The 25,187-nt window shown below is 38.5% G+C and overlaps 1 protein-coding gene across 8 annotated transcripts in view; it reads left to right on the top strand.

The window, feature by feature from the left end:
- PDLIM5 (PDZ and LIM domain 5) overlaps window positions 1-5,361 on the top strand; it is a 187,540-nt gene extending 182,179 nt beyond the window's left edge. For all 8 annotated transcript variants that reach the window (XM_033105714.1, XM_033105716.1, XM_033105717.1 and 5 more), the window contains 2 exons: window positions 311-426; window positions 2,084-5,361. In XM_033105714.1, coding sequence (XP_032961605.1) covers window positions 311-426; window positions 2,084-2,173 — 206 coding nt within the window. In that variant the 3' untranslated portion in view covers window positions 2,174-5,361. The remainder of the gene's footprint in view (window positions 1-310; window positions 427-2,083) is intronic.
- Window positions 5,362-25,187: the final 19,826 nt, after the last annotated feature.

The raw sequence follows: 25,187 nt of genomic DNA on the forward strand, positions 1-25,187 counted from the left end.
ATTGAGACAGTCATGTCTATTGATAACTTACGTGTTGTATTAAAGTAGTTGGAGAGAAATGAAAAGCATTACATGGAAAAATACAATAAAGGATGTTAAATTGTGTAAATAACCAGGGTTTTGTAATTTACCAGGGTAACTAGAAACAACACTACACATGTATCTCAAGCCAAATATTATGCCATCTGAAAAATTTTCCAATTACTGGTAACTTTACAATTTCATTTAATTCCAATATTATTGCTGCTTTTTAGGAACGGTCATTCTAAAGCTTTGTCACATTTAAATTATGTCTCCTCCACCCGTACAGATTATTATGCCCTCTTTGGTACTATATGCCGTGGATGTGAATTTCCCATTGAAGCTGGCGACATGTTCCTGGAAGCTCTGGGCTATACCTGGCATGACACTTGCTTTGTATGCTCAGTAAGTAAACTCTTATTTACAAATTCAAGGAGCACATATGGCCAATTCTACCCTAAGCCATAAATGGAGATAACAGTTCTTGTATCTTTAGTCCTTCAAACCTAAAAATATTTTTACAGTGATTTTAAAAGTTGTTAATTATAATTTTCGGCACTAAAGAATGATTTCGCACAGAATAAGATGCTTAACTCTTTAGAGAAAATCCTGTCTTTAATACATTTTTGTTTATAAGGAGAATCTATTTCTTAAAACAGTAACAGGCCATTACTTTTTTAAAGAAAAACTTTTATGGGAATGTTTTAGTAATTTTTGGAAACAAAGGTACTTCTTAAAATAGAAGTAAATAATTATAAAAATCTATTATTGAATTAACACTGGAAGTAAACTATATGTTGATATGTTTCCTTTCTTAGCAATAGTCCATGAATATTTTCTTTTTGAGACTATAATAAACATGTAGTAATATATTTACCTATTGCACTTGATACTTCAATATTTTTTATTTTATTTTTAATGATGAGTATAGATTCAGAGATTAACATTAGCCTAAGATATATATTGTTTTTAATTTGGAAAGTAAATATTCAGTAAAGGTACTCTGATGTTTGATTTTTTTAAAAAATGAGGTTTCATATATCTAATACATTTTAAAATGTCCCACTGAAAATAACATATTGTAAATCAAAAATCTAAAGAGTAATATACGGTATATTTGTGTTCCTGTTGTAATAATTTGATTATAAGAAAATCAAGAGGGCTAAATTATACTGTTTAAATGTCACCTTTGTAATGTTGCATGTTTGACATAGCTTCTAAGACCCATGTAATTTTTTGTCCCTTTTGAATTTTTAAACGTTTACAGTTAGTGAATATGAAAGTACTTCTGAATAAAAATGCATCTATATTAAAAAAAAATACCCATTGTATGAAGGGAAACAATTCATGTTAATTGAAGTCGAATGATTTTCCCAAATTTTACCATTGAACCCTGTGTAGTTTACCTCATCCATCTCTTAGACTTCATAAAATCTATAAAACACACCTTTGCAGATTTGCCATCTCCTGTTCTCTGTTACAGCTGCTCATGTCCATTATAATTAACAAAAGCAACAGCAAAGACAAAAAAACGTAAATGTGGATATTTAACTGAATATATAATTATCTAGCAGCCAGATGTTGCCCAGGGTTTTCACTATAAGAAATAAAAAAGTGTATTATAATAAAAATAATTCTCAGGTATTCTGTGCCTGTATATTTGAAGGCTTGGGAAGTTTGGCTAAGCAGTTGGGTTTTCTTTTTGAATGTGTTGATTCTCTACAAGGAGGCAGATTGAAAGCATTGATTAGAATTTGGGAAGAGAAATTATATTTAATGTGACCGCTTCATGTGTTAATTTTTTATTAGGACCAAGTGCTTCACTCCCAATAAAGAGAAGTAATGATCAGTGATTTAAATAAATTAGAGTGCATTCCAGGAAAAAGTCACTTTTCATTGCTCTTGAAAGAATTCATGAAATGTAGTAATTTTGAAATGTCAGTGTGCCTAACAACCAACTAAAGTGCTTTGTCATATTATCCACTAGGTGAAAAATCATTTCCCCCTTCATGCATACTTGATAAAATAATAATATTCTCTTGTATAATGTTTTCCTTTTCAGGTATGTTGTGAAAGTTTGGAAGGTCAAACCTTTTTTTCTAAGAAGGACAAGCCACTTTGCAAGAAACATGCTCATTCTGTGAATATTTGAAAGTCAACAGTTTAGAAGAGAAGAAAGTGGAAGAGAACGATAATTAAAATTACCAGTTAATTTTTAGATTTAATATTTATATGGAGTTTTGAAAAATAATAGTGGGCCTGAAGGGATAAATTCCAGCTTTAAAAACCAAGTCTATGAGGAAATATTTGGCTTCATAATGTATTTGCCAAAAAGACAGTTTGGCATTTATTATTACTTTTTCCCTATATATTCTGCCCATAAAATAACTTTCACAAAAATAAATTTCCTGGTTAACTATTAAATTCATCTTAGAATAAATGAAGAACTAAATTTTTAGAATAAAAACTCCAACCTCTATGCTGAAATAATTATGCTTTCTTTCCTTGTTAGGTAGTTATGAGTAAATCTGTAAAAGGCAATAAAATGCCTTATACTTTATCAATAAGTGACACATTGTATTTTTAAAAAGATAGTGTTTATCTTTAAAACAGTAAACAGGAGTTTAAACAGAATTTTATCGGCAGTAGTAGGTGTCAGTTTTTAAAAACTATGTACCTTTTTTTTTTGTATTACAGTTGATTATTCCAGTAGGAAAGTTCAATGGGATTTTTGATCAAAAAGTATCAAGCCAATAAGAGATGCTGTATTTTTTCTTACCCTCCTCAAAAGCCACCATATACCTTATAAATCTCAAAGTTTTGCCTTTTTATGAAAATATGACCATTTCTATTTATATGTATGTTTTTTAACACTTGTATTAGTCAAACTCCGTTTTCCCTTCTCCTTCATGCTGAGGTAAAGAGCTAATAGAATAACTTTGGACTGTGACAGGTTTCTCTATATATGAAGAGAATAAGTAGAAGAGAATGTGGTTAAGAATTACAGTAAATCAGAGGATTGGATCCAAAATATTGCATCCCAAATTTCCCCTTTCAAGTCATGAATCAGTTTCAGAGTTGTACTACTGACACATGAAGGTTCGCGAACTCTATTTGCAGAGAAATTTTTTTCTTTAGTTCTACATTAGAAAATAAAAGACTGGCATGGGGATGTGATAAAATCTAGATTTTTTTTTTCTTTTGATAGTTCTCTCTAAATAATAAATGAACCACTTCCAAATGTGATCACGAAGTTTGGAAAGTTTTTATTCACAGATGTTTAATCGTATAGGAGGGCAACATGGTTAATTACTGAGACTGGCCTGTTATTTGTTTTCTTCATTTGGGGCAAAAATTATGTCAATACCACATGAAGGCAGAGAAACAATTTGTAGATCCTATTGATATTTGCCCAGTGAGAAAAGAGATGATGGCATTTGATGGGTTTTCTCTTTGTTTCCAGAATGGATGGAAGCCCGTGATTTTGCTTAGTTATTATTTAAATTTGTTCGGAGCAAGGTGCTTTTGCAGTTGAGACCGATTCCCAGATTCTCCCTGTGCCCATCACTCACTAATGACTTCACTTCTAATGTGTACGTGTTTGTTACAGAGGATTGTTAGGCTACAATATTTGTTTCACACCCCCCTAAGACCTTTTCAAGGCATCTGTCCTAAAAGCTGTTAATCTGTGGTCTAGCAGATTTAAATGATGTGCAGATAATAATGAACTGGGGATAAAAGAATGAGAAGAGTGATGCAGAGTGGCAAACTGAATGCTTCATCAATAGCAACCGCAAACTGCCCCCTCACCCTGCCTCTTGTAGGGAGGCAGGAAGGTTTTATTTTTTTTTTAAGTGTTGGAACTAAAGAGAGCGTTATTTCTCATTGCTGCTGAAACTACCTACAGAAGACATGCTGGCTAATGTGCTTTGCTGCATACCTAATGTCAGCCTTTTGCTTTACAGAATATAAAATAAGTTGGTGGTTTTGTTTTGGTGTGGTAGAACTTTTTTGTTGTTGTTGTTATTTAGTTTTGCCTTTAGAGATTGTATACAAAGATAGTATTTGGTAAGTCAATGGCATTTGGGTATTTCCTTCAAAGAATTTTATTTGACCTAGATTTTTTATAAAGTAATCTTACATGAACAATATCATTTATATTTGACTTTTCTTTCTGCATATTATCCATGGAGCATAATGTTGCCTTTCTCTAAATTTTCTCTCTCAGAGGGTAACATTACTTCCTAATTTATCATTTTGTCTTTGTGCTTTGTCCTTCTCTTCTGTGGCAAAGCTTTATATCTGTTTCTAAAACAGTTAATCCTGTGAAATAAATATTGATCATAACCCAGAAGAATATCTGTATTTTCCAGTAGGGCATGCCACATTTAACACACCAGAATTAATCTTTTAATAACTGGCAGAGCACTTTATTCTTCTGGTGAGCTCCCTGAATATTTATTTTTCTGATTATAAATATTCCATGTCAGTAGCTTTTTTTAAATTATTACCTCTTTACTGTAGAGCATTTACTTTTAGTCTCCCTAGATGTATATTTTGGAATGCTGTACGTAGTTATAACACAGATTAAAATCACAGTACATGACTTTAAAACATCCCCTATTTGGATTTCCCAGTTTCCAAATGCTAGTGATAGGTTCAGATTCATAACATTTCTCCAGATTTACAAGGACAGAACATTGCCTGCCGGAGTAGCTCCGAAAAATGATCCCCTGTGATTATGCTTATAGTAGTTACACATTTCCTCTTGATTCAGGTTACATTCAGAGACTAAAACTAAAACCTAATCCTCTGGTCAGTTTTAAGACAAGCAGAAATAGTTTAAATCTTCAAAATATTACTGCAGCATTGTGTTTAAAAGTTACAACAAAATCGTGTTCATGGTACCATTTTCCTGGGGTACTCTATTAGGACCACTTTTACAGAAAGCAGTTCCTTCCTCTCCCTGTTCAAGTGTGAATCTTGTGGTTTGTTAGCAATTTTGTGATGTTTGGAGTTTAGTCATCCCTGTTGAAAGGAGAGGCGTTTCAGACATAGGGAGGAGAAAACATACTGAATAATTTCATAGAACTCTAAAGTGGCTTCAGTTTGTCACTCTTTATCCCTCAAATGTTTTTAAAGTACTGGGTTTGGATTCTCAATGTATCATTCGCCTTATCTACTAATCTCTATTTTCTGTTTCTTTATGTTTTTAGGTTTGTATATGTCTGTGCTGTTTTGCTTTTGGATGTATTTTCTGATTAAAAACCACGTGAGAAATATAATCAGTGTAGTAATGCCTTAATGAGCACATAATAAATAAATGGCTGTAGTGATGTAGATAAGCTCTCCTGGTTTTTCTTTTGGGGTGGCAAGTGGTTTCTATTAAATGATCATGGGGAAAAAAATCATGTTTACAAGACAGGAAGAGGTGTAATAATTCTCAAGAAAATCCCTCTCTTATGAGATTTGCCTATCAAAATGTCCCAGAAACAAAACATTTAAAAGTATTGTCACATTTTCTACACTAATCCATTTTTATGCTCTGCATGTAGCGTATACAGAGATGTTTGCTAATTAACTGATAAATAAGCTCTATTGTCTTTTAAAAAATATTTATTACTGAAATTACTTATTGGAGTAACCTGTAATGTCAAGCATTATACTGTATTATAGATCCTCTTCCAACAGCAGAAGTCATCATCTACATTTTCACATTTTTCGTTTACCTGAGTCTGTTATTCATGCTTAACTCATCCCAACCTCATTAGCTAACTTTTCTATGACCAGGTAGGCTCACCTATTCCTTGTTTGTTTATTGGTTTAAGTAAGATTTTTTTTCCAACTGTATAAAGTTAAAGGGAATGTTTCTGTTGCAGGCTGTATATTGGGAATAAAAGACAAATTCAAGTCTATTTGCTCACAGTATATTAAACTCCAGAAGCCAAACTTATAAGGGCATCAAGTCTGCATCTGACGTTTTAATAGCTGCTGTTTGGTTTCTATCAATCACGTCATTGCACATTAAAATGCACCGACAAAATAAGAGATCTGTCATTCCTTCGTTAAGAAACAGTAATCCAGTACAAGATTTATAGGCTTAAGACTCAACAGTGTGTGTTCACAATAAATCCCCATTCAGTGCTCAAACCAGAACAAGCCTCCCTGTCGTTCAATGTTCTCTGGTCAAAATGTCCCCAATATAAGATTATCAAAGGTTTTCTTACAGAACTACATATAAAATCCTTTTTGCCCACAAAAGCTTAATTTAGGTTGGCAGTTTCCCGTTTGGAGTAGTCTCAGACAAGATCTTGGTTATATCAGAAACACATAGGTACTGATGTGTTATTAGCGGGCCTGGTGTTAATTAGGGAGAATTACCAGAAATAGTTTGCTTCGTGGGAATTTATTACAGAATCACACTTGACTGATGGCAGAATAGGAGTTGCTGAGAGAGAGCAGCTCCCACTCATAACCACTAATTAATAGGGTGCCAAAATTCCGCAGAGAAGATTTCATCCCAAGTGTCGGAGCCTCACAGGGAAAATGGTTCCTTTGCAGTATTTAAATTTTAAAAGAGGAAAGGGGCTAGGACACATGGCTACCCAACAGGAATCTCAGACTGATACAGTTTTGTGTTGTACTCATGAATGAGAGCATTTAACTCAGGAAGCACCAAGCCCAAAAGTTTGTGAAAGAACCCCTTTCCCCCCAAAGTCAGAAGTCGGCTATATATTTATCATACTCAGGAGATGCATAATATTTTGAATGTGGCAAGTGTCTGATTTGCTCAACAGTTCATTTTGTGAAGAGAATTGAGAACAAACCATTTGTCTGTGCTATTGCGTTTCTGACTTTTTTATTCCATGATTTAGAAGCTCTCTGGGTAGGTGGCAAGATTGCATCAGTGATTAAAAAAGAAAGGTGTGGCTTCCACACCTTGAACACAGAGTTGGAGGAAAGCAAGGTGTGTTTAGTGATTGGCACTAAGGGCAGAGCACTGGGGGAGCCCTAACAAATGAAAATTTGCCAAGAAGGCAATTTTCCCCGTGTTTGCACTGAGTGTAATCACATACAATAAAGATTGGAGCCGTTGCTTAGCGTAGAAGAAGAAAGCATTTCCATGTCAGAAAACCACTGGTCACTGACCTCAGGGAGAAAAATAAAACAATTTAGAACTCAGTATAATTTTTCAATTTCTCTTCAGGCAAATATAGTTCCCAAGGAAAAGGACTCCTGTGCCAGCTCCATCAATTGATTGACCTGGTCTCTAAAGCATCCATGTTTCAAAGGACAAAGTTTCTGTTTAATAATTGGGTTTCAAATTAGTTTCTCATCATCATGTTCTAAATTGTCACATTTGCTCTCTAGTTCAAATATACTTAGGTTTGTTTCTTCTTTTTTTTCCTTTTTCTTTTTTTTTCTTTTCCTTGTAAAGCACACACAGCTGGTGCTATTCTAAGCACTTACTCAAAAAATACCATTGTTTGTTTAAAGTATTCAGAGGTGTCTTGATGGTTTTTTCCCTAGTGTTGTCACAGATATGCCAAACTGTACCCTTTGTAAATAGGAAAGTAAATTGAATTCCAGTGCACTTATCATATCAATATTGGTTTTTGCATAAATAGTCTTTGCTTAGGTGACTCTGTATTGATGTCATCTGACCCCAGACGGTTTCTCCCTTTTGTTTGAGAATCCTGATGATTTCAAGCCTCCTTAGTGGAATGAATTGGAAAGCAGGAGAAGCCATGGCACTTTTCAAGTATAAACTTTGAAATATAAGTTAAATTAATTCTGGCATATCAAGTGAAACTTAGTCATTTTGCTCTGTTAAATTATTATGCTACTGCTTAATTTTTTTAGTACCATTATCAATGCTTCAAATAAAATGTGAATTTACCAAGCTCCATAGTGAACCCAGTACGTCTGCCCCAGGAAAAGATATAAATCAATGATTGAATCTAGTTTGCTTCTGCCTGAATATCCAGGCTGCTCTAGGTGATCTTGAACCATATCACCATAGTGTAGATGTTGAAAGTGAATCACAGCTTAGGGAGGAAAATGTGTTTGATTACCTCTGATGGATCAGACTGGGTCCAGTCAGGAGACAGAAATCACACAGTGACTTAACAGGAAAAGTTTAAAGAAATATTAAGAGATTATGAAAATACAGAGAACTTTAAAGGGTAACCTAGAGCTGAGAGAGCGAACCCAAGGAAAGACAGCCCCAGAAGAAGCACCTCTCCTGATGGCTGGAGGTCAGACCTTGTGGGAGATGATGTGGTTGTGGTCCACTGAATGACAGTTTTCTGGTTGCTGAGGCTAGAGCTGGTCCTCAGTTGCCGGAACGAGAAAAGCAACCCTCCAGAATACAGGTCAGACAAGGTCGGTGGGTGGGAGTTGGGGTGCTGCTGTGGAATGAAGCCTGGAATGCAGGAAACAAAGAGGACTGCAGTGAGGTGGCCACCGGGTCCAGGCCAGGGATGTGAGGTCACCAAGAAACAGGGCATTCTGGACGCAAAGCTGGGGCGAGTGCCACCAGATGTCACCCCATACATGCACCAAGAATGGACCATGCAACTGGAAAAAGCAAAAGCAAAATACAACACAACACCTGGAACCAGAAAGAGAAGCCCCTTCTGAAATATTTCTTTAGCTCTCTCAGCTGATGGCTGACGAAACTTAACAGTGCTCTAAAGGAGAAATGCTTAAAGAACCCAGTTCATTATCACAGAGCAGGTAGGGAAGGGTAAACTTAAAATCAATAAATTGATAATTGACACATCTGGGTACAAAATAAAAACTAGGTTTTCAACTATATTGAGAAACCTCCATTATCTAGAACATCAATGCATATTCCTGGGTAACTGGAAAGTCAAACAATAAGGTCTAACATGTTTTTAATTGTCAAAAATCCTCTGATGATTGATATACCTTCAATGTGCAAAATAATATTGTATTGATTGTGGTTTTCAAGGTCTATCTAAACATCCAGTGTAATTGAACAGTTCTGAATATTTAGGAGATTTAGTCGGATCTATACTAAGATAACCAGAAGGGCTTTTAATGAGTTTAGTTTTTTTATACTGTAATGCTTTCCCTATACCGTGTTTCCCCGAAAACAAGACCTAGCCGGACCATCAGCTCTAATGCGTCTTTTGGAGCAAAAATTAATATAAGACCCAGTCTTTTGGAGCAAAAATTAACATAAGACCCGGTCTTATTTTACTGTAAGACCCGGTCTCATATAATATAAGACTGGGTCTTACGTTAATTTTTGCTCCAAAAGACGCATTAGAGCTGATGGTCCGGCTAGGTCTTATTTTCAGGGAAACACGGCAGTTAAAATGAGTACAACATACTTAATTGAAGACTTGTGTTAGTTAATTGGTATTTCAGTTAACACAAGTTTTTCTGTATAGACCTAAACTGTTATTATGTATAAATGGATTATTTTCCTACTCAGTAATAGAAAGCAAAGAGATTAACAATTTTCCCTTCACAATAAACTGAACCATGAAGGATCAAGCCCAGTGGGTCCATAATAATAACGAATTTGTTGTATAGTCTTTGTCGTTCATATGGTATATTATCTGTTGCACTAGGATATGCTAGTACACAGTAAGGTTGTTATTACTGAAGGAATTCTGAGAGTCAAGTATTTTTAACCAACATATTAGAGATGAGAAAAGGAAAACCCAGAGAAATGATTCTCTAAAACCGTACAGTTATTAACTGGCAAATCTGAGACAAACTTTGTAATAGATCAGGAAGAAAATTTACTATTTCATCCACATTCTCTTGGAGTCTCTCTTATTAATAAGGCCAATTCTCATATTTTCAGTTAGTAAAGGACAGGTTTAGGAATTACTTAATTTTGGTAGAATATGTAAAACTTAAAAGCTGTATCTATCTGACTTATGCAGTTGCTTGCCCCACAGATGTCAGTATTTGGTAAGTTTGCAATTGGACCATCTGTTCTTCAAGGGTATTTACGATGTGGTAGGCCTCTTTGCAATGCACCATTTGCTGCTGTTTGTGCTTTTGCTGAATTTCAAAAGAAGCATAGGAATAATACAAGTAAGTTGGTTTGAAGTGTAGGTACCAAACAAATGTGATACCAAACAAATGAGAAGTCTGTAGGAAATGCAATTAAAATTACTTCCGCGCACAGAGGTCAATGATACTTGTTTCTCAAATGCTGGAAAACAGTGCAGGATAGTTGACACTCAGTTCGTTGGTACTTTGCCGTGTGATAAAGTTAGTTCCAGGCTGTGAATCTGAAGAGCTGAAGATGGGAAAGGTGAGACCTCAGTGGGAAACTGCATATATGTCCAGTTATACCGACAATGTTGCCTAAGAGTCTTTTTTCACTCAATTGAAATAAAATCTCTTTGCTATTTGGTAATGGCAGGCACCACTGCTAAGTCTGCTGAAGCAGAGCTGAAAAATCCAGCTGCCCTCACATCTGTTTTGTATGACCTTTCAATCATCAGCAAATACTTCTGCCACGATGAATGGCAGCCTGGGTAGGATATGGCTATGTGACTCTAAGCTATCACTATGGAAAACATATTGAAACAAAATTCACGCATGCCATGTACTGTGCCCAGAAATTATGGACTTGTCTGGGTGGTGTTAAGGTTTTGACCTATCAAGAGTGCTCACACCTGCTTCTTACATTCAAGTTATTAATCCTTTGTTCGGAAAATGAGAAATATTATGAAATATGTGAATGAACTGCTATAGTTTAAATCTTAAGTGTTTAGGCTCTTAAACTGGTTTAAACTACAATAATGATAAAAATATTGTGCATTAGACTTCTGACCATTACGTTTATTATACATCAGAAACCTGTGCAACTTGACTATTCTTAGCTTCTTTGAGAGCCAGGACTTAGTTACAGGGCTTGTCTGAGTTCCAGGTTGTAATGAAATGTTCTGAAAATAAAAAAGGAGTGTAGGGGTGGGGGATCACTAAAGAATCTCCTGAAAGGATTGTAATTGTTTACTCTCACACTCACAAATTGCATTCTCACACTAATATGATGGGGAGCCATTGGAATATGTTCCAGAACACAGTTCAGTTTATCTCAAGACCAACTTAAGCTGTTGGGGAAGGAGAGTATTACCGCTTACTCCGAATATAGTAATGATATGTAAATACACAAGTCAAGTGCTTAAAGAGAGAAGACTTTGTTTAGAGCAACACAGGCACCGACATTTGGTACAGCCATCTGAGTGTGAATCTTGATTACATTCCATCCACGTTGAACTTATCTATAGGAGTGCCATAGGCAGGCTCATCATTTGGATCACCTCCAAATCAATGGTGTTGCCTTTTTTTTGTTTTTTATTCAACACATATGTAGAGGGAAAACAGAGCACTTTGTTGAGAGAGAGGGAGAGGCGGGGAGTCCCTGCAAGCAGAGATCAATCTAAAAAGCTCTGCTCCACTTCCCTCTGCCCCACACTTCTCCACCTCACCCAGCAAATCAGCCCTCAGCCAGGAGTTAGCGGGTGTTGCTCCAAAGTCTCCCATCCAACCCCATGGAGTTCTCGCCCCAAGAATCCCCCTAGTAAATTATAATTTTCTACATCTCATAAAGTTTCCGGTGATGGTTTAGAGCTTCTCGTGGATTGGCATCTTGGGCAGTGGACCAGGAGACCAACTTCTTTAACTGGCGTTCCCTCACTTAGGAGCCTGCTGACCTGGAAAGATCTACAGAACTTGGTTGAGCACTTGTTTTGTTTTGTTTTGTTTTGTTTTCCACTAGTGTTTCTCCTCGCCATCTTGAAGCCTAATTCTCTCAAGTCTTGGAGAGCTGTTGTGACTCTTAAAAGAGAGGGTGTGTGTGTGAACATACTAGAGCTACAAACCACTTACCCAGCCTGTTTTGAAGAAGATACTAAGAGATACTACTCAAGAAACAAATTCAAGTTGTTAATCCTATGTTCGTAAAATGAGACATATCATGTAATATGTGAATGAACTGCTGTGGTTTAACTTAAGTGCTCCCAAATAAATTTGGGCATTGCCATCAACTATCTCAGAGATCCACAATGCACATTTAAGCTGAGTAGGTCTTGCCATGAAAACAAAAATTAACAGTTTTATGTATTTTCCAAATATATTTGACCACAAATCCCTTTATTTAAGAAACGCCTATGAATACCTTATTATATATAAAATACAGTTTGGGAAGTACTGGCTTAGCTTTACCCTTTTTTTTATGGTGCATGTCCTGAGTTAGGTCTGTCTTCACATTTTAAACCAGTAGTTCTCAAACTTTGTTGTGCATCAGAGTCTTCTGGAACGCTTGTTAAAACTACATTGTTGAGCCCCAACCCCTGAACTTCTGATTTGAAAGATGTGAAGCAGGATGAAAATCTGCATTTCTACCAAGTTCCCAGGTGAGGCTGACCCTGCTGGTCTGGAGACCCCTCTGGAAAGCACCTGTTCTACATCTAGACCAATGCTTCTCACCTTACTATGCAAATAACCTGAGAATCTTGTTAAGAGGCCTTGCTGGGGCCACACTTCGAGACTGATCGTGTAGGAGTGGGAGGGGGCCCGTAACTGGGATTTCTGAGGAGTTCCCGGTGATGCGGCTACTGGCCCACAGGCCACACTGGGAGGAAAGCTTGTCTTGCTGAGACATCCAGAAACAAAGCGGTGAGGAGCCCTCAGAGACTACAGGTAGGAACCAACATTTTCTCTCCTCCTCTTGTGTCTCAAACTAGAGGCTCCTTCGAGTTCTGAAAATCATGTACACATAGAAAAGTATGATCTACTTTGGACATTTTGCAAGTTCCTTCCACACTTCTTTCTTGGAAAGCAGAGCAGATAGATAACAGATCTCACCCAGATCTGGCTGTGGCCCGAGCTGAACTGGAGCATTAGATGCCAGCAGAGGATGTGCAGCCTTGCAGATGGTGCAAGGCTCCATCTTTGTGACTCTCATCATTCCCGATTACGAATGTTAATTTTCCTAACCTTTAAAGATGAACTTCATTGCCAGGGGTTGGGGGGGTGGGGTGGGCAGTAAGTTACAGAGGAGCCAAGAGGAATGGATTTGGGTGTTTGGCCCAGCGGATCACTACTTCTTTCTCTGACCCTGGCAATGGCACTCTACCAGTCCTGACCAGACCTTCCTTCTCTATGAAAATTAACGAGATCAGTGGTTTCTACACTTCGGTTGTTTGTCTGAGTAACTCTCTTTGGAAACATCTTCAGTACCTAACATATAAGAGGCAAGAGGTAAGCAGTTGGCACTTTTGTTTCTTAATTTTTTTTAGCAGAAGATACTTGTAATTTGCAAAAACACGAAAGAACATCTGAATTTCTCAGGTTCTTAGGAGCGAGGTTTATACTTCGTTGAACTGGACGGCTGCCTAAATTTCTTCCATTCGAATATTATGCCTGTGGGGATTGTGGGTCTGCACTGATTGATACACATGCATCCACCTTTCCTGCCTCGACTTTGGCTTCTCCTAGGGAACAGTTTGTTTTTCCTGTTTCTGTTTTTAATCATAATCTGTTTCTTCGATGCTCTTCCCCCTAAAACTAACAAGCAGGTATGTTTTCTTTTGTTTTTGCTTTTCAAACTATTGAAAACTACTTCAGTCTTGGAGGGGGAGGTAAGAAGAAAGGTTGTCTGCAGCCACACAGGGAGGTCTGGGAGTTGCTTTGTTTTCTTAGCTGTGCTGTGCAAATGAACTGAAGGTTTAACACTTAGGTGCCTTTGAAGATATAATACAACAGAGCCCAGGGTAGGGAGTCCAGGAACGCCATGGCCAGCCGGGCTTGCCCAAAGCCCCTCAGTACAGCTGTTCCGAGAGCTGCAAAGCTACAATTTGTTGCCATGGCTTAGACTTAAACAAACCCATGCCTGTTCTGGTATGTAGATTATGTTCTACGAGGACAGCGCTGCTCACTCATTTTACGTCCATCTGGGGGACATCCGGTTTTCAGTCATTCCTCTACTGTTCACATTCTAAAGCTGCAGTCTGTTATATGATATAGAGCCTTGTCACTTAGCAGCAGACACCACGGTCTGGAATCGGCCTATTCCCCGGCTTTCCCCCAGCTATACTGCAACCTCTGTCCATCGGGACCTTACCGGGGGACCACCTTGCAGGCGTTAATACTTTTCCCACTAAACCTGCTTGGACAGAGGCCAACGTGAATGCTGCATTCAACAGGGTAATGGAGAATCCAGAATACCTTTAGGAAAGTTTGCAGGCAACAGAGCCCAGGATTCTCCCTCTTCCCTCAGGGTCTCAGGGTCATCCGTCCTGTGAATTTTTCCCCACCCCGTCGTCCCCACACTCTGGGAGATCACTATCCTTTTGCTTTATTCTTGTACGATGATAGCTCAATTTTTGAGTTTCCTCCATCTCAGAGGACTCAGAAGCAATTTCAAGGACCAGGAGGTCTCCTAAAAAACAATAAAATAACATTACTTCTAATTCAATGCAACATAAGGAACTAGAAAGCACATATACATTCTTGTATCCATATAAAGTATAACCAGCAAGGGAAAACTTATAAAACAGACCAAAAAAACGCAGATAATTTTAACTAGAACAGCCTCTCACACATGCATGCACACACACTTTCCACGTGTTGGTGATAGTGGTATTAAGTTGTTTTCCTGGAAGCTAAGAGAAAGGTGGTCTGCACAGTCAGATTTAAAGGATGCAAATAAGTGTTAGGCTGGGAAAACGTCCTGGCCCTGGATTCTTGAATTTATTGTGTTGATCCTTGTGTGAGAGACCTTGGGTAACAAAGTGGCCCATGGTTTCAAACCCTGAATGGGTAAGAAGGACCGTCATTTATATAAAATCATGTTTTATAGCAGCTCTTTCTAAGAGTACAATATTAAATCTCATCTCAGGAAACATATGGAGTCAAGAGAATATGGTCCACATATGTTGGTGCCTCATCCACTCTTTCTCACGTTCATTTATTGAACTAATATGTATTGGAGTGCACCGTTTTAGTCACTGGGGTAGATTTATCACAAGTCTTTTGCCTCCAAAAGCTTGTATTCCAGTCAGGAGAGACACAATAAACAAGGTAGGGACTGAATACACAGACTATCAGATGGTAAATGAAGCAGAATAAAGACGGGTAAAGGAAAGGGAATGTAAGTGTGAGTGAACCAGACAGGAAGGAAGGGAGGGAGGGATGGAGGGAGCCACGTGGAGATTTGAAAGAAGGTTGTTCCAGGTAAAGGAAAAATCTTGGTTTGTTCAAGAAACAGTAAAGAGCCAATGTGGCTGGAGTGAGTGGGAAAGAAAGAAAGAGAGGAGATTGGGGAGGGAGAGAGGAGGGAATTGGGAAAGCCCCGGGGCTCCTCGGAGGCCATTTTAAGGACTTCGGCTTTTATTTTAATGATAAATAGTTAACAAGTCCTTTAGGTTGGTATATGTTATTCATTCTCTCTCTGTCTCTCTGTCTCTCTGTCTCTCTCTCTCTCTCTCTCTCTGTCTCTCTCTCTCTCCCCACTTGTGAGGCAGGTCTTTGGCAACTGGTGGACCACATTCCAATGTCTGAATGAATGAAGGCCTGAGTGTGTCTGTAGTATTACTAACCACCTTTGACTTTTACTGTGATTTGCTCACAGGGCAGGGCTTCCTGAACACTCTATTTTTGGCTTGTAAGAGAAATTATGTAGTTCTCCTCTTGACGAAATTTCACAAGTCTGGACTCTCTCTAATTTCCGTAATACAAAATTTAGGAGTGTCCAATTTTCCTTTTCTTGTTTCTTGCTGTTTCTGGGCCTGGAGAAAGCTCATTCTTACAGGACTGCCATGCTGTGAGATGAGGCTTTGAGAACCCCTTACTCAAATCAGCTCTTAGGCCCTGGCCGCGGGCTTCCCACAGAATGCTTCCGGATGAGTGGGAAGTAGGTGGAATGACCAGATGTTAAGTAAGTTGCTGGAGGCCCAGGAGGTTAAATAGAGGTACTTGTATCCACAGGTGGTGGGAATAACCTCTGCCTTCTTCCCATGAGTCCCTGAAAGGGGTGTTTTGGAACTTCACTTGAAATTAAAAATGAGACTTGTATTTTGTTTGTTTCATGGCTTAATTGTCTTAAAGTGATTCTAACCACTGTTCTAGAGACCTGCAAAGCTTAGGGGAAATGACATTATAATCCTCACTCAAACATTTTTATCTAGGAAAAATAACTATCAGGAGAAGTTTAGGGGTAAAAGGAAGTGGCCAATGCATGCGAACGTGTGCATGTTAAGAGAGTATGTGACTATTTAAAGACTTTGTCTCAGTGTTGGCGTCTTGTTTGTTGGAGGTAGATATGAACTGGCGGTGTGGCAACACCTCTCAGACACTGTTTAGCACCATCAATAAAATGGCTTCCTTGGCCACCCTCTTCCCTCCTGCCCTTTGCTCACCTTCTTGAGTTGCTGTCCAGCTGCACAACACTCACCTTGTTCTTCAAACTGCTTTCTGACCATGTAACAAAGCTGTCAAAGTTTCACAGACAGTTCCCTCTAAGTATACGTAAGAATGTTTTATACTCACGACAGTATTTGTTTCTCCTGGACTCCAAGTGCATTTGAGCATTTGCCAATTTGTAGGTCTAGTTTTTATGCACTTCACAGGTTATGAACAGTTGACAGTTGATCATTTATCCCAAGTAAGAAGGGCTCAATGGTGTTGTGTGCTCCATTACCACCCACCTTGGCCAATCATTTATCAGAGTAATTCCCCCAAACACGTCTCTAATTCGACTTCCAGATCACCACCTCTGTGTGACATCATGGGAACTTAGTGCAAATAAATCTCCAGAGAAACCTACACTGGACAGATATTGAAATGGATTGCTGCAGGAGGGCATTGCTTATCTCCTTGCAGAGCAGGGTTTATCACTGAAGCTAGCCTTTGACGAAAACCACTCCCGGGGCTCCCACGTACCACGGTGTATCCAAAGCATTTCACCATCAAGTCTTGACGTAGCCCAGGGCAAAATTAGAGCAGGATCTTATTAGCAGCTCAGAACTACAGCCATGTTTTGGGGTACAAGAGGAAGCAGCTGTGACAGTACAGTCTAGTTATTCCTATTATTGATACTGTTGTTGGTATTTAACCAGGAGGACAGAACGGTCCCTGGTTCTGGCTGTTGAAATTGGTCCCTGTTGGTATTAAAAAAGGAACCATCAAAAAGACACCTTTTCCTATTCTCTAAATTATCCTATATGGAAGTTTTATATAATTGCAAGGGGATTGTATGGTTTTATGTGTGGGATGATGTTTAGGACGGATCAAAATCGGAAACCCATACAATTTCTGAGTGTTTTCTTTTCAAATAATTTCACTCTTTCTGAGGTTAGAATTTGACAATGTAAGTTGACCATTTCCACTGCATTCTCTGAAATCTAGAATGAGACAAAGGAATGACAGAAAACAAGAAAGATTTTTGGTGATGGCAGAAGCAAATGCTTATGGAGGATTTTACAAGGTGGCAAATGGCAGAATTAGAACTTGCATCAAGCTCTGTCTTTCTTTAAAGCCCATATTCCATGCCCTCAGCTATAAATCAGGAGTGTTGGACTTAATTGCTGATTTCAAGAACATAATGAAAAGAAAAGAATGTGTGTCGGGGCCCTAAAGTTAAGTCAGGGCTACATGACAGTCTTTATGATCAGAATTTTTCTCCTTTGTCTCAGAAATTGGAAACAAGCAACTTTTCACCTGCCATTGTGACCTTTATGTGGCCATCAGGTTTACAAAAGTGTAAACGTAGTTGCTCATTATAAAAATTCTAAAGATTTTATACCCCAAAAAATCAGATTTCTATCTTGTCTCAAAAAAAAAGGAGAAAGATTTGGCAGCTTTTGGTGGTCCTGGTTGGCCTTAAGCGCTGGAGCTGAGTGGCTGCTGTCCCTTTTCATGGGCGCGGGCTTATCCATGTGTTCTTGTGTCTCGACAGGTGCTTCACTCATCTTTATCACCTGCCTGACCTGGCAAATTTGAGAGCGAGGCCCCTGATTTAATATTGAAGAGTGACAGAGGGCTTTCAGTAGGAGAGTAACACGATTAAAGAAAAGTTTTAAGAAGCAATAAAGAGGACAAAGTGATACATGAAAATAGATGTTTAACTTTGCTGCGTACGGCTTTTTATGCACTTGCTAGCAATCCTTACGATCCACTAACCTCCAGTCAAATCTTCCCACTAAATAATTTTTTTCTAGGAAGTATTATTTGTAAGCTGAAGGAGCCAATAAGTGTGTAATGTTATGGTTGGGAGGTGCTTTAGCCATTGATTCCAACCCTTGTTTTACAGTTGAGGACAGAAATGCTCATCTAGGAAAAGCGACTTTGCTCAAGGCTGCCTGGCATAAGAGCTGTTCTCTGTTGAATGTGTGTGTGAAAAAGTTTATCCTAATGTTATAAAATAATGCAAAGCATCAGGTTTTGAGTGAAGGTCCTAAAGAAACTATGCACTACCTAACTACATAATGAGCCTGATTTTATTTTTATTTTTTAAATTATTTTTTCAGTTACAATGGATGTTCGGTATTAGTTTATATTAGTTTCAGGTGTACAGCAAAGTAGTTAGACATCAGTCCCCCCAATTAGTCCAGTACCCACCTGGCACTGTACATAGTTGTTGCAACATTATTGACTATGTTCCTTATGCTTTACTTTACATCCTGTGACTATTTTGTAACTACTAATTTGTACTTCTTAATCCCTTCACCTTTTCACCCAGCCCACCAACCCCTCTCCCCTCTGGCAACCATTAGTGTGTTCTCTGCACCTATGAGTCTGTTTCTGTTTTGCTTGTTCATTTATTTCGTTTTCTAGATTCCACATGTAAGTGAGATCATATGGTATTCGTCTTTCTCAGTCTGATTTATTTCACATAGCATAATACCCTCTGCATCTATCCAGAGCCTTCTTCATGTTTTGTGAACAGAAAATAATGTTATAACCCTCCTCAATAGATTACTGTGTGTGGATGTGGTGGGCTGTGGCTCTCTGTGCAAACCTGTTTGTCCTGAGATTGGGTCTAAGAATGTGTTGAAGGAGGAGGTACCCTACCGTATAGCCCTCCCCCCCATTCTTTGAGAGAGGATAAGAGAGTCTAGTATACACGAGAACAAACCAGTGGCCCAGCAAATAGAAAATACAGTCAGTTTTTCGTTCTGAGGCTTTTGGATTTTATGTAGCATTTCCAAAAAAAAGAAAAAAAGAAAAAAAACTCAGAGGCTGTCAATTTTTAAATTTTCCACAGATTGACAACTATCATTGACTATGGAAATCATTACATAAAGAAAGAGCATTTTAATATCAAAGAAGTTGAATGGATATAATCTCAGAATAATTGGCAATTGTTCCTCTGTAAATATTGGTGGCAATCTAGCCTGACATATATATATGCATTTGTTTTTACAGATATAAATTTGTCTGATCTTGATCTGCATGAGTGAATGTTTTAACATAATGTGGTATTTGGGAACATTTGTTCTTAACAGCACCCAACTACAAACTGAAATATTTTTATTGCCACTGTGATTGAATTTTTATTATTGCTTTGTTTTCATGTTAAACTTCTGCCAAGTTTTTTTAATTTCACGTTAAACATCTGCCAAGTTTTTTTTTTCAATTTTTAATTATAAAAGCCATTCTCACAGCATATTTCTATGCTTGTAGAAATCAACTGACAGATATTTATCATCTGAGCTCTGTGCCACTTCTGACTACATTCCGAAAACCTTGCAGAAAAGGACCTGTCTGCCCTGTGTCCTCGAATTCGCAGTTCTGTCTGCGGTTGTGGTTTGATTCCTTTTAATATAAGCTGTGCAGTTGGAGGTGAATTTTGCTTGCTGGTGGTCATGGGTAAGGCAATTACGAAGTCTGACATTATTCTTGGAATGATTTTAAGCAAAATATCATAGTTCATCAAAACCTGTCTGCAAAACGCCAACAAGTTTAATAGTCATTTATGCACAGAAGGAAAAAATTATGGCTGCCAGACCACCTTCATGTGGGAGATTTGGTCATAAATTTTAAATATCCATTGTGAGAATTATATTATGTGTAAGGAAATCAGCATCCTGCAGTTTTACAAGTGAGCCTAGAAGGGCATAATGAACAAAGAGAGATTTAACAAGAAATGTAAGCACAACAGGCAGATAAGAAGGCATCTTTGAAACTTCTGGCGCCTCCTATAAGGCATTTGGGGAAGGGCACAGTTTCTAAGGCTTTTTTTTTTTACTTTTTTTAAGACAAAATGGTGGCATGGGATCGTGAATGTTTTAAACACTTAAAATTGCTGCCAATTTTGAACACTTACTATGTGCTAAGGGTCTTACATGGATCATCTAACATAAACTTTGGAAGAGCCCCCATGACATGTAGGTAGTGATGAAGCTGAAGTTTACTGAAAGATTGGTACTTTGCCCAAGATACCAACCTGGTAGGCTAGCCTGTATCAGGCTCTTGCAGCAAACTTTTAAAAAGTCACTATCTAAGCATAGACAAATTACAGAAATTTGCCCCACTGGCTAAAGTTGTTATAAAAAGGTGCCTGCCCTGCTATGTCCCCCAAAGGGAGGGAGATACAGTGAAGATGTCTTGGGTATAGATATCGTCTATACCCAAGGAAGAAGTGCCCCTTTCTTGGAGCAGATACAGTCTTGCACCAGGGAATAAGCCTTGGTGAGCAGTAGGATGAGTTTAAACTCCAGTCTTGCCTAATTCCCTGCAGCTTTAATGTATTACATCAACAGCCCTAGGCCTGCCACATAGCAAGGAGAGGGCCTGGGAGCCAAACCCAGGCAGTGTGACCCTGGAGGTACATGCTTAGGCATGATTCTCTATAACCTCCCTCACTCGTCTTTAATACACGTGTGTCTATCACCCACGCAGAGGACCACAACACCGTTTCCTCCTTTCTTCTCCTTCCTGCCACCATTTCATTTCCCTAGGCCTTTATGCATTTCCATCCCCAATGAATGAGACAGCATGGACCCCGTCTTCACAGAACTCATGGAATTATAATGTCTCTATAACATAAGGACTTACATAAGCCGTTGACGCTCATGGTGGTGAGTGCTAGTGGGGGGAGCATACAAGGAGCCACAGCACACAGGGAGGGGCACCTGACCCAGAGAGGCATCAGAGGGGACTTCCAGGGGCAGCCTTGGCAAAGCTGGTCACTGCAGAAGGAAGAGCCGGAGCTCATCAAGAGAAGGGTGAGGGCGCAAGAGGAGGACTATGGAGGGAAGCAGACCACAGATCACAAGGGCCACGTCCAGGAGTTTGGACATAATTCTGGGGCTGACGGAAACCACTGAATAGTTTTTAACAGAAACATGGCTATCAGGTTTGCCTTTCAGAAATGTATGTCTTCTAAAATAAAAATCCCGTGGGCTCACGTAGTCATGTTTTTTATGACTTTAGAACTTTGCCTTTACTTTATAGTCACATTATATAAGAAGATCTTGTTTTTGGTTTTTTTTTTTAAATAATTTCATACCATTCTCAAAAACATTTTCTAATCTTCCCTCAAAGGTTAAGTGATTCACTCTGGTCTCCAGACTACATTTGGCCCCAACTGTCCTTCTCCATCACAGAATTTAGCATGATTCCATTGACATACCTGTTTCTGCAATGCTTTGTTTATTTACTGCTTCCCTAGTCTGAATATAAGCACTATAATACAGGAACTTGGTTTGTCTTGTTCATGTAATAGTAAATATTCAATAAGTATTTGTTCAACAAATGAATAAATGTCCTCCAGCAAGTGATATCTAGCAGCTCCCAACAGACAGTCCTTGGGATCTGGCACCTGGGGCGTGAGTTAGAAACTCCCTGCCTCTGAATGAGACTTTAGGACAGGCTCTCAGGTTGTACACAGTTCAAACTGTGTTTCGTGCAGCCTTCCCTGATGTTGACGTTACTTTATCATTGTATTTTCTCCTAGGGAGCATATGTCCATTCATGCCCTCATTATGAATAAAGTAGAAATGGTTGGAGATACTTGCCAGCCACTGAGAACCAGAGCTTTGGCTGTTCCAGCAGAGGGGTGCCCAACATCATCCTAAGCTTGGGAACACCATAGACCTGAGAAATCCTCACAAACCCATAGTATCTTAACATCTACTTACATCTCATGTTTTGGATTTCAAATCGACTTACACGTTAGACCCTGTCAATTCAATTCAACAAACATTTCTAAGTACTTGTATTTCTAGTCATTGAATCCAGTTCTGTATTAAGTAATTTGAATTAATATTTAGCTGCTGTTATTAGTTTCCTATTTCTGCTATAACAAATTATCAAAAATTTCGTGGTTGGAAACAGCAGAATTTTACTATCTTATAGTTCGAGAGGTCAGAAGTTATATATTGTTATTTCTAGTAAGAAATATATATTTGGTCTTGGTCCCCATTCCTGGTACAGAGCTCCTAAAACCTTGGAATCTCCTAAAAGATGAGAACAATAAAGGTGTCTTCTGTTATGTCACTTTTGGAAAACACCTAAGGAGGGGGCCTCATTGCCAGGGAACCAACCTTGTGATTGGAGGGTTAGAACTTTCAGTCCCACCCCCTGACCTTCAGGGAGAGCAGGGGCCCTGGAGACGGTGTTTGATCACCAATGGCCGGTGCATTAATCACTCATGCCTACGTAATGAAGCCTCCATAGAAACCCAAAACGATGGGGTTCAGAGAGCTTCTGGGTTGGTGAACTTGTAGAGGTGCTGGGAGAGTGGAGTGCCTGGAAAGGACATGGAGCCGCCCAGCTCTTTCCCCATACTTTACGTTACATAGCCCTTCCATCTGGCTGTCCTGATTTATATCCTTTTACAATAAATCTAGGGTTTTTTTTAACTTACAAATTAAGTAAACTGTTCATCTGAGTTCTGTGAGCCACTCTAGCAAATTGATTGAATCTAAGCAAGGAGTTGTTGGAACCTCCAAATCACAGCCAATTGGTCAGAAGCACAGGTGACAACCAGGACTTGCCATTGACATCTGAAGGGGGGGAGGGGGAGTCTTGTGGGACTGAACCCTTAACCTGTGGGATCTGGCACTATCTCCAGGTAGATAGTGTCAGGATTGGCTTAAATTGTGGGATACCCAGCTGGCGTTGGAGAATTACTCGGTGGTGTGGAAAAAAAATACACATTGGAATTGGTACCAATGTGTGCTTTTGTGTGTAGAAGTCCAAATGTGTGCAGAGGTCCAAAATGGAAATTGGAGGGCTAAAAACAAGGGTTTGGCAGGGCTGTGTTGCACTTCTGGAGGCTCTGGGGACAAATTTATTTCTTGTCTTTTCCCCCTTCTGGCATCTGACTGTATTTCTTGACTCTCGGTCCCTTCCAACAGTTGCATCACTGTGACCTCTCCTTCCATCATCGCATTTCCTTCTCTGATTCTCCCTCTTTCATGTGTAAGGACCCTTGTGTTTACATTGGCACACCTTCACAATAATCTCTCCATCTACAGATCCTTAATTTAATCACATCTTCCAAGTTCCTTCTGCCATGGAGATACCACGTTGCCAGGTTCTGAGGACTAGCATGTGGACTTCCTTGGCGCCATTATCTGCCAACCGCAGCTGCCATGTGGTGCTTATACCCAACTGGTTTAGAAAAAATGATGGGGGTTTTAGACTTAAATTAGACCTAATTCCAGTTCATTTCCACTGCTTCCTAGAAATGCAACCTTAGGAAAGTTATTTAATTTGTCTAAGCCTCAGTTTTCTCATCTGTCAAATGGGAAAAAATATTACCTTATCTTATAAAGGTATAAAGTTTATAGGCAATAGTACTGCCTGCATCTAGTAAACACTTTAAAACACTTTAAAATCTTAGGTATTATAATAACTTTTCGTTGAGCAGACATTCATGATAAGCATATCACTCTCTTTGAATTGGAGAGATTTTCAGAGGTTTTCCATGGTATTTCACTATTTTCTTAACAGATTTTGGTTAATTTAAAATTTTATAGTTTTCATAAGAGGAAGTTATAAAATACTCAATAAAAGTAAGTTCAGAAATAGTCACTTAGAGCACTATGAGTTTTCAAAAACAACTTTTAATTCCAGAAAGAGTTTTATTTAATTTAGGAGCTAAGTATGCCTTCAGATGTATTTTGAAAGTACATTGCTCCAATTCCGTGAGTTCAAGAAACCCCTCAGCCTTGGATGCTTGTAGTCTTCATGGAGCCTACTTTCCTCTCTCTCTGAGACATGCCAGAAATTGTTTCCGGACTCTTACTAAAAATCATCCTGATATATTTAGTGCTTCTACTGTGAACACCCTCCTCTCTTCTTGAAAGTGAAATTCCCATAGAATAAAACTCATTTCCTGCTGCTGCTTTTCCAACTGACTTTTGGCTAATCAATTTTGTATAACTTCAAAATGAGATGCCAATTTGCCATAAAATTTTTAAAAAGATCCTCAACAGCTGCCTGGACTTGCCTTAAGGCGAAGATCTATTATATCCCTCATTTCCTTTCTCCTTATTGGAGAGCAGTTTCGCCTGCTGCAGTAAGAGCTCTGTTTTCTGCTGACAGCTGGCACTGGGTGTCTCAACACAAACACTATGTCTGTGTATACATTTTGAAAATCTTGCCAGGACAAAAGAAATAATGCCTTTGTTGAGGCCACTCTTAGAAGCTCTGAGCTTTGGACAAGGACAGTTTCTGGTTTACACATCTTTGTCATAAGAATTGCAAAACTAAAGGATGATTATTGAGTGATGAAGTAGGTTTCTAACAACATGGCAGAAATTCTACATCTGATGATTGTCGATCATCCATTCATTCATTGCCTGTATGGGCATTAAGTTCGACCGATATTGTTAAGTGACCAGAGTTTTTACCCAAGATAAGTAAATGTTGAACCCTATGGCCACAAAGGAAATGTAGCTTATTGTTTTTACAGACTATATAGTTCCTGAAATATGTGAGTTAGATTTTTTTACAATTAAGTTATTACTAATGCCCTAAAGGATTTAATCATTTTAAGTCTCCTTGCAGTAAATCTTTTTGTATAGCCAATATGTTCTATAACAGTAATTGGAGTAGTATTGACACAAGGAAAGGCAAACAGATCAATGGAAACAGATGGTTGAGATTCAAATACATGAAAACATGAAAACTTGATCTATATTAGAGGTGGCGTG

Source organism: Rhinolophus ferrumequinum, chromosome 5 (assembly GCF_004115265.2).
Source record: "Rhinolophus ferrumequinum isolate MPI-CBG mRhiFer1 chromosome 5, mRhiFer1_v1.p, whole genome shotgun sequence".
In the NCBI taxonomy this organism is placed as follows: Eukaryota; Metazoa; Chordata; class Mammalia; order Chiroptera; family Rhinolophidae; genus Rhinolophus; species Rhinolophus ferrumequinum.